Source organism: Impatiens glandulifera, chromosome 1 (assembly GCF_907164915.1).
Source record: "Impatiens glandulifera chromosome 1, dImpGla2.1, whole genome shotgun sequence".
In the NCBI taxonomy this organism is placed as follows: domain Eukaryota; kingdom Viridiplantae; phylum Streptophyta; class Magnoliopsida; order Ericales; family Balsaminaceae; genus Impatiens; species Impatiens glandulifera.
The window spans coordinates 98,797,247-98,807,751 of record NC_061862.1 but is presented as its reverse complement, the minus strand read 5'-3'; the positions used below and the strand labels follow the sequence as shown (position 1 = coordinate 98,807,751).

General features: G+C 36.2%; 1 protein-coding gene across 1 annotated transcript; it reads left to right on the top strand.

The window, feature by feature from the left end:
* The first annotated feature begins 4,907 nt into the window (after positions 1-4,907).
* LOC124919401 lies at positions 4,908-9,497 on the top strand. Its single transcript, XM_047459635.1, has 3 exons — positions 4,908-5,049; positions 6,622-8,860; positions 9,198-9,497. The coding sequence occupies exons 2-3, from the start codon at positions 6,660-6,662 to the stop codon at positions 9,286-9,288; spliced, it is 2,292 nt and encodes a 763-aa protein (XP_047315591.1). The 5' UTR covers positions 4,908-5,049; positions 6,622-6,659; the 3' UTR covers positions 9,289-9,497.
* Positions 9,498-10,505: the final 1,008 nt, after the last annotated feature.

Here is a 10,505-nt window from a genome sequence, read left to right as displayed (position 1 = left end):
AAATTCGACATCGGTGTCCTCGTCCAGGATGACGAAGGAGTTGACGCCCCTTTTGAAGACTCCACCATGCCAAGGACGAACCTTACCACTTGTTGGGAAAAACCCTGACAGAACCACAAAAGAAGAAAACAAAAGAATGACCACACTAACAGAATTTAATAACGGAGTTCGGCCAAAATGTTGCTTACGTCTCCGAGCACTAAGGCTATCAATTAATAAGAAAGAAGAGATACAAATTTGGGTGCAATAAACCAAAGAGGGGAGAGTTTCTTTTATACACTAAGAAACTTCCCCAACTCCCATCATCTCCCGATGTGGGATTTATACTAATTGTGAATATAGTTTCTTTTATATACTAAGAAACTTCTTTCACTCCAATCATCTTCCGATGTGGGATTCTAATTGTGCAAAAAACAACAGCACTCTAGGGCAGAAGAATCAAGAAATACTTAAGAGGGGAATAAAAGGTCAAAAAAAGAAGGAATCTGAATTCAGGGGATGCCGAAAAACAGGAGTCAATTTCTTATCTTTATTCATATCTTTATTCATGAATATCATGAATATCATGACATGGAATATTAGAGGTCTTAATGACCCTCTCAAATGCAAGAAGATCAGAAAAAAAAATTGAAAAACAGAAGGTGACCAAGGTAGAATATTGGTACCTTGGGATACTAAGGTTGCTGAAGTTAAGATGTTACATTCAAATGACCAAGTTATTATGATTGAGGTCAAGTGCAAAGTTACATGAACTTGTTTTCAGGTGGCTATTGTTTATGGCAACAATTCTAATTCTGTTAAAAGGATGTTGTGGGATTGCTTGAGAAACTGGGTGAATAACTGTAAACCTTGGGTAGTTCTTGGAGATTTCAATGTTACAAGGGTGGAAAGTGATCGTAGATCTGAATCTGATGTCACACAGGACATGATTGATTTTAAAAATTGTATTAGGGACATTTGCTGCATTGAGTCTACTAACTTTGGAATTTTTTTCACTTGGTCTTCAACTAGAGGAGATGAGCAAGTCAGAAAGAGAAGAATTGATAGGGGATTCATCAATAAGGAATGGACAATAAAATTTCTAAGGAGTCATATACATGTGCTAAATCCAGAAATTTCAAACCATTGTCCTGTCGAATTATTTTAGGAAAATGAGGAAATAACTAAGCGCCCATTTAAATTCTTCAAATTTTGGATGGAAAGTGATCTATTCCAAACCATCCTGAATGAGGGGTGGTCCAAGTAGATTAGTGGACAAACATGTTCCGAGTTTTAGAGAACCTTATAATTCTAAAGAAACATCTCTAGAAATTCAACAGGAAGAAATTCAGCAACATATCGGCTAGAACGTTGAGTGCTAGATCTAATCTTGAGGATGTTCAAAGGCGCATGTTGGGAGTAAATGATTTGGTTAGACTTCAGAATGAGGAGAATGATGCTCTCTACGAGTGTTCAGAACATTAAGTTCATTTGAAGAGAATTTTGTGAGGTAGAAATCTCGAAAAAACTGGTTGTCTCTTGGAGATAAGAACACATCATTTTTCTTTCAAAACTGCTCGGCTAGAAACTTACGCAATTGTGTGTACATGCTAAAGAAAGATTATGGGGAATACGCCTAGAGGCATGATCAGATTCATGAGCTTGTTATACAGTTCTACAAATCACTTATGAGAACCGGGAAGGAATCGTCCAGTCATCTGAATATTACATATCAATGTGTCGAAAAGGGAATCTCTACTAGATGACCATCTGAAGTTGATTGAAGTGGTTATCATGGAAGATATCAAGAAAGTTGTTTTCAGTATGAGTGGGGATTAGAGTCCCGAGCCTGATGGGTTTAATGTTGCATTCTTCAAAGAGAACTGGTCTATTGTTGGTCATGATATTAGTGAAGGAGTGCTGGAGTTTTTTCGGAACAGAAAGATGCTCAAGCAATGGAATGTTACAATTCTAAATCTGATCCCGAAGAGTTTTGTGCCTGAAAGAATTCAGGATTTCAAATACATTTCTTGCTGCAATGTAATTTACAAAATCATTTCTAAAATTCTTTCAAACCGTTTTAAAAATGTTATTCCTAGTCTTGTTAGTTTAGGGCAATCTGCATTCATCTCCGGTAGATCCATTTCACACAATATCCTCCTCATGCAAAGTCTTTTAAAGGATTATATGGGAAGAAGAATATTACTCCTATAGTGGCTTCTAAGATTGATATTCGAAATTTTTTTGACTCTATTAGATGAGAAACCGTCTATGATATCATGATTGTTTCATGCTTTCCTCGTATTTATATTGATTAGATTATACAATAAATTTCTACTACTCACTTTGTTATTAGTGTTAATAGAATTCACAGTGGCTTTTTCAAAGGGGAAAACAGGGTGAGGCAAGGGGATCTTCTCTCTTCATATCTCTTTGTCCTCATCATGGAGATATTTAAGAGCATCTTTAAGATGTTTTAAAAGAATCGCCCATACATCTACCACTCATTTTGCGAGGAGGAGAAGATCGCTCATGTTTGTTTCGTTGACGATCTGTTTAGGAGGAAACAAATGCGGAGATTTTCGATATCATGAACATTATGGAGGGCGCTTTTCCGGTTAAGTACTTGACGATTCTGTTGACATCAAAGCAAATTCAGATATCACATTTTCGGACACTTATTGAAAATGTCAAGAACTCAATGATGGGATGGGCTACAGAAAAGTTATCATATGCCAGCTAAATTGAGTTGGTCAAGAAAGTTATTATGTGAATAATTGGCTATTAGTCTCAAATGATGGTGCTCTCAAAGAATGTCATGAATGAGTTTGATCAATTAATAAGAAATTTTATACGGAGAATAGGGCTGAAGAATTGCGTCGAATGAAACAAAACTCTAACGTATAGACATCTTTGGGAGATTGAGAAAAAACAAGTTTTGTTATGGGTGAGATGGGTGCATTCAGCATATGGACAAATAAAATCAAAAGTCAATTATTCTTAAGGCGGATTTTGGAAGAATTCGAATAAGGAGGGACTGTCTTGCTACCACAGTTAAAGATATAAGGGTAGGGAATGAAACACACTTATGAGGCGTATTTCGAAAGGTACAAGAATTCTCAACTTCATTCAAACATTGCATTTTAATGATACTATTGACTCTCGTGATTGGATGGTTGAGAATGGAGAAAAGCTTAATTCAAACTTAACTTTGGAGCCTATACGTGAAAGGAAAACAATGTGGATTGGTTTCATGTTGTATGGTCCTCCAAAGTTATTCCAAGGCATCAACTCATCATGCGGTTGTTATTTAGGGAAAGACTCTCAACTAGTGATCGTATCAAGAGGTTCATGGATATACCGGACTCTAAGTGCTTATTAGGTAATAGTGATGAGGAGACAATGTACCATTTTTTTTGGTGCTAAGGAGTTGTGGAAGAGATTCTCAAGGTTCATGGAGTTAATTAGTTTCCCTTTGGAATGGCAAGATATCAAGGGTCTGCCATCATCAGTGTCGGCCCCGAGGTTTGGGCTGCCATAGCCTCGGTAGAAAAGGTTCGATATACTTTTTATTGCCCTAAGTCTAGTTTTAAAATTTGATAAAAGAAAATTCATTTTTAGTGAGATTTAAACCCATAACCACATTGAAACTTTAAACGCATATCTTGAACCACCAAGTTACAACCATTTATGTTTAAAATTACAATAAATATAACTAAATATTTTGATATTTTTAACAAATGGGCTGCCCTGGGGAGTGGGCTGCCCTAGCCCGAGGGCTTGCCGGGCTTACCCCAGGGCCGACCCTGTCCATCATGAAGGCAAGGGATGATCGTTTTTTTCAAGTGTATTTAAAGGTTGTTTTGCTTCAATTGTATATCATGTTTGGGTTTAAAGAAACGCGAGGGCTTTTTCTAGAGTTCGGCGCGACATGGAGGATAATACCCATGTGTGAGCAAAACTAGAATCTTTGTAAGAATTGGAGAATCTCATAACAATAAGTCACTCAAAGAGCTAATTTCAAGGCGTATTAAATGTTTGAAAACTTGTATTTGTAATTTTCTTTCCTCAGGTATGTGTATGGATTGATTCCTTAGTTTTTCTTTTAAGTATCAAATCTAGGGCTTGTCTTGATAGATACAAACGAACACATATCATTTTTTCTTTTCACTTTTTTAGATTTTAATGAAATAACAAATAAATCGTAAAAAATAACAATTGTGTCACAACATCATACAATGTTATATATATATATATATATATATATATATATATATATATATATATATATATATATATATATAATTGTTATCAATCTATAATTCTTGAAAAAATAATCATTTATTAAAATATTAAAAAGTTTTCTTCAATTATAATTAATTATACTTATTTTGATATTAAAGAATTAAAAATATTATAATAAAAGTTAGATGATGTATTTTTGTAACACCAAGTCCATTTTTATAATAATAAAACACTTAATCTAATATAATAAAATAGGCAAATTTAAAAAATTGAGTTCCACTTAAATTAATTTGGAAAATTGTGGTTCAATATAGAATTACTCGTCTCTAATAATAAATAAACTCACCTACATCTAAATAGTTTACCAAAATAAAAAATTAATTCATTATTTTAAATGAATTGAAATTTTCAAACAAGGCCTAAGTATTAACTACTTTAATTTTAATTTTTTTTGGTTCTTTCACAAATTAAACTAAAAATAAATGTTAAATTTGTAACTTCAATAAAAAAAAATATATTTATATCGTTCAAGAGTATATTTTTATTATTAATGAATGAATTATAATTTATTTAAAAAGAAAAAACCTAATAATTGGACTATATAAAATGAAATGGGTATTTTGGGCTTAAAGTAAAATAAAATAAAATAAAATTGAGACTGACCGGTCCATCTCGGTTCTGTGTTCTTATTCCGGTCCAATTCCGATCCAGCAATAATACTTGAATCGCCCTTCATCTTCCTCCTCATCGCCTTCCTTCTACCCCGAATTCATCGATGCCTTCGTTACGGTGTCTGTGCGGTTAGAACGTTCAGGATCTTCTCACGTAAGGATCATCTCCATGTTTTGTTTGAATTTCATTATCTATCTATCTATCTACGCATCATATAACTTTGATTATTCACTTCGTCATGTCAAATTCGAAGTCGGTTACGGCTTTTCTACCACAGAAGATGTACATCTTTTAGATTTCTCGGTTATATTCAGTTGGATTTTGATGCTAAACAAGAATGAGGGTTGTTAATCGCCGCCCTAGTTGATTGAACCATCTTTATGAATGAGAATGGTTATACATCTTTGTTTGAAGGATGGATTAGGGTTTATATTCGACTTATTTAGGTCATTGTTTTTTATTATAGATGCTTGCCTCTTAGTGTATCCCTTGTTATATAGTCTTTTGGATTTCTTGGTTATTTTCTTGATGCTAAACAAGAATGAGGGTTGTATATAGCTGCCCTAGCGGATTGGACCATCTTTATGAGTGAGAAATAGTTATACTTCTTTGTCGCCTGACGAGCTCGAACCCAGGACCTCTCTAGGAGGTTGGGAATATCCACCTCTTATTGCCAATAGGCTAGAAGAGAGGATATGTCACTGGTTTTTATTGTAGATGCTTGGCTTTTAGTTTTATCCCTTGTTATTTGAATTAGGGTTCGACTTATTTAGGTCACTGTTTTTATTGTAGATGCTTGGCTCTTAGTTTTATCCCTTGTTATAGTGTTTTGGATTTCTCGGCTATTTCAGTTGGATTTTGTTGCCAAACAATAATGCATGTTGTACATATCTTTTCCCTAGTTGATTGGACCATCTTTTGAGTGATAAATGGTTATACTTATCTGTTTTAAGGATGCATTGGGGTTTATATGCGACTTATTTAGGTCACTGGTTTTATTGTAGATGCATGGCTCATATATTTGCCCCTCGTTATAGTGTTTTGGATTTCTTGGTTATTTTTAGTTGGATTTTGATTCTAAACAAGAATGCGGGTTGTATATCGCTGCCCTAGTTGATTGGACCATCTTTATGAGTGAGGAATAGTTATACTTCTTTGTTTTAAGGATGAATTAGGGTTTATAAGTGACCTATTTAGGTCACTGATTTTTATTGTAGATGCTTGGATCTTTGTTTTTATCTCTTGTTAATAGTGTTTTGGATTTCTCGGCTCTTTCAGTTGGATTTTGTTGCTAAACAATAATGCATGTTGTACATATCTCTGCCCTAGTTGATTGGACCATCTTTTGAGTGATAAATGGTTTTACTTATCTGTTTTAAGGATGCATTGGGTTTTATATGCAACTTATTTAGGTCACTGATTTTATTGAAGATGCCTGACTCATAGATTTTCCCCTTGTTACAGTGTTTTGGATTTCTCAGTTATTTTCAGTTAGATTTTGATGCTAAACAAGAATGCGGGTTATATGCGACTTATTTAGGTCACTGTTTTTTCTTGTAAATGCTTGGGTCTTTGTTTATCCCTTGTTATAGTGTTTTGGAAAATTAATGAGATCTTAGAAGCTAATAAACTTTAACATTCCTGTTTAGTGAAATGCTATTTTACCTATATAAACTAATTTTGAGTGAATTTCTCTCTGAAATTGTATTTTTGTTGTATTGTCAGTTCACAAAAGCTTGCCCTAGCAGCAACAACATCATATCATGTCCACAAAACGAATCATAACGGTATGTCAGTCTGGTGGAGAGTTCACGACAGATGAATCTGGGTCTCTATCATACAGCGGGGGTGTGGCTTACGCAGTGGATATTAATCAAGAAACAAAATTAAAAAGCTTCAAGAAGGAACTAGCTGAAGCGTTTAGCTGTACTCTCGATCGCATATCCATTAATTATTTCCTTCCTGGAAACAATAAGATCCTTACATCAATCTCCAAAGATAAAGACCTGGAATCTATGGTAAACTCATTCCAGGACTCCGACCAAGTCGATGTCTTTGTCACACTAGAGGAATCAAAAAAGGCGGCCAAGAAATCAAAGAATGCAGCCATAGCAGAAGATACAGTTCTGCCTGAAACATCGCCACATGGCACTATTGTTGACATAGATGTTGGCGAAAACGACACTATAGTCGACATAGATGCTGGTGGCATCATTGAACCGGGAAATGAAATTATCGGTGTTGGTCAAAGATTCCGTAGTTTTGTGGAATTTCGTGAAGCTTTGCTCAAGTACTCAATTGCTCATGGTTTTATTTACCGATATAAGAAAAACGATAGCTATCGAATAAGTGCGAAATGCAAATATGAAGGTTGTCCATGGAGGATATACGCGTCTAAGTTAGCATCCACAAAGTTGTTTTGCATAAAGAAAATGAGCGCGATTCATACGTGCGAACGGGCGGATTCGCGAACCGGTTATAGGGCGTCTAAGGGTTGGGTAGGAAGTATAGTGAAGGAGAAGCTTAAGAACTCGTCCCATTTCAAGCCAAAGGATATCGCGACGATCATTGAGAAGGAATACGGAGTGGTCTTGAACGCGGCTCAAGCCAACCGCGCAAAATTGCTGGCGAAGGACGAGCTTCTACGCTCGCACGAAGACGCGTATAACCAACTCCCTTTCTTGTGCGAAAAGATATTGGATTCAAACCCTGGAAGCATCGCGGCGTTGGCGACTCGAGAGAACTCAAGCTTCCTCGGAGTTTTTGTTTCTTTTCACGCCTCGATCTCTGGTTTCCAACAAGGTTGCCGTCCTCTTCTCTTCCTTGATAGCATTCCTCTGCGCTCGAAATACCAAGGGGTGCTCATAGTCGCCTCGGCTGCCGACGGTGACGACGGAATCTTTCCGATTGCGTTCTCGGTCGTAGACGTGGACACGGACGAGAACTGGCATTGGTTTCTCATGGAACTAAAATCGGCCTTATCCGCATCCCAACCTATCACATTCATCGCGGGTTTTCGCCGCGGAATTAGAGAAGCCCTAAGCTCAATATTTGTAGATTGCCTACACGGGTTTTGCCTACGACATCTAACCGAGAAACTCAATCAAGATGTAAAGACTCTCCCACACGAGACCCGACAAATCGTGAACCAATATCTTTATAGTGCGGCTTACGCCCCGAACATGGAGGTCTTTCAACTATGGATCGAGAAGATCGAGGCGATATCGCACGAAGTTTACGATTGGGTTATTCATAGCGAGGTTCATCATTGGGCCAACGCTTTCTTCGCGGGTGCGCGTTACAATCACTTGACGTCTGATTTCGGGAGGGTGGTTTATAGTTGGGTGTCCGACGCGCACGAGTTGCCGATAACGCAATTGCTTGATGTTTTCATCAAGAAGATGACGGAGTTGGTTTATACGCGGAAAGCTGAGTCGAGTAAGTGGCTAACGAAGCTAACTCCGTCAATGGAGGAGAAGCTGAAATGTGAGATTTCGAAAGCGGGATCGCTTCAAGTTTTTTTGTTGCACAGTGAGAAATACGAAGTTCACGGTCAGTCCGTTGATGTGGTTGATCTCGAACATTGTGAATGTAATTGTAAGGGGTGGCAACTTTCGGGTTTGCCTTGTTGCCATGCAATTGCGGTTATTGGATTTCTCGGGAGGAATTTTTACAGCTATTGCTCGAGGTATTTTACTGTTGAGAGTTATTGTGTTACTTATGGGGAATCTGTTCATCCGATTCCTATTGTGGAGAAATCGGAACAGGGGAAACCTCCTCATGGAGCAATTACGGTTACTCCTCCAACTAAACGCTCGTCTCAGAAACGATTGGAACAGATTGTTCAAGCCAAACCTCCCGCTCGGAAGCGTAAAAGGAAGCAGTCAGCACCACTAGAGTTGAGCAAACGTCAGTTCAAGTGTAGCCGGTGCAAAGGCCTAGGCCATAATAAGAAAACTTGCAGGTACAAAGTCTCATTTGATTATTATTATTTTTTCAGTTTTCAAATGTGATTCAACTAATAACACTATAATAGAAAAGTGTTTCTAAATGATGCTCACAACTGCCCATGATTTGGGGTTATTTGAAAACCAAATAGTTTCTAAATAACCTTGTTTTAATTTGTTGGTAAATAGAGTGTATTTTGGTCAATTAGTGAGATGATGTGTATAGTTACAAGGCTTACATTCCATCTCAACTTTGCCCTTTTGAAATTGATGTGTATATGATCATTTCTCCTATTTTTCTTCTGATTTAACTTGATGGTCTATGAATAATAACCCAATATTTCGGTTTTTTAGTGCCTCAAACAGTGACGCCTCATCGGAAGAAGAAACAGAAGTGCCCCTTCTCACAAGCAACGATACATATTTCCCAATATTCGGTACTTGAATCATTGTCATGCCTTCTTCTTCTTTCTTTTTATTTTTTGACATTTTCCAGTGTCTATAACTGTTAGCTGACCCTTTGTGCGATGTAAATTTTATCTGGTCATGATGTTTTCTGGTTCTTCTTCTAGTGATAGGTTACTAGGATATTAGTATTATTGGGGATGTTGAGATGATAAAAGAATTGTGATTTTTTACATGGACACATTTTCATCTGTTATTCCTGTTGTGTATAATTAGGGGTATAGTTTGGTTGTAGCAAGCAAATGCTCATATTTTTCTTCTTCTAAATGTGCCTTTTTATTAGCAAATGATCATGTTGAAGAAAAGTATTTTGAAAGTGAATGAGAGGGTGGTGATGTATCAAAGTATTGGATCTTTTTACCTATTCAGAGAAATAGTTATTTGTAGATCAATTTCTTGCAATTTCCATGGTTAAGATTAACTGGTAAAATGAATAGATTTGATAGGATAAAATGTTCATCATCAATGGAGATTAGAGATGGTAATGGGGCGGTTCGGGACGGGAAATGTATTTACCATCCCCGCCTTGTTTTAATTTCGGGGATTTTTTTTAATACTATCCCTACCCAGTTCAGTTTTTTGGTTTCGAGAATCCCGCGCGGCACCGTTAATAATTTTTTTAATAAAAGTTATACAATAAAATTATATAAACGGATTTTTTAATATAATATATATGGTAATATATTAAAATTTTATATTATTATAAAGAAATAACCTTCCTACTCTTATAAAATATAGTGAATAAATAAATATGTTGGTGATTTAATATATTTAATTATGTATGGTGTTCGGTGCAAAATCGGGGTGGGGACACAAATACCATCCTCGTCCCATTCCCGTTTGGTTTCAGGGAAAAATCGTCTCAAACAAGGTAATTCAGTTCGGTTTTCTCTTATAAAATATAGTGAATAAATAAATATATTGGTGATTTAATATATTTAATTATGTTTATGGTGTTCGGGGCAAAATCGGGACGGATCGGGGCGAGGCACACAAATATCATCCCTGCTCATCTCCGTTCGATTTCAAGGAAAAACCGTTCCAAACATGACAATTCGATTCGGTTTTCGCAAACGGTTTGTCATTCTTAATGGAGATAGTCTCTCATGAGGAAGAAATGAACAGATTAGGGTTTAATTTGAGATTGGAAATGATTAAATTAATTAATTAATTGTCTTTTATATTAGTCATTAAAAT

What these genes read in the sequence shown, in the direction of transcription:
- LOC124919401 (XM_047459635.1), top strand. Translation starts at nt 6,660, where the DNA reads ATGTCCACAAAACGAATCATAACGGTATGTCAGTCTGGTGGAGAGTTC. An exon ending in CATAATAAGAAAACTTGCAG is followed by an intron (nt 8,861 to 9,197) that starts GTACAAAGTCTC and finishes TCGGTTTTTTAG; the next exon opens with TGCCTCAAACAGTGACGCCT.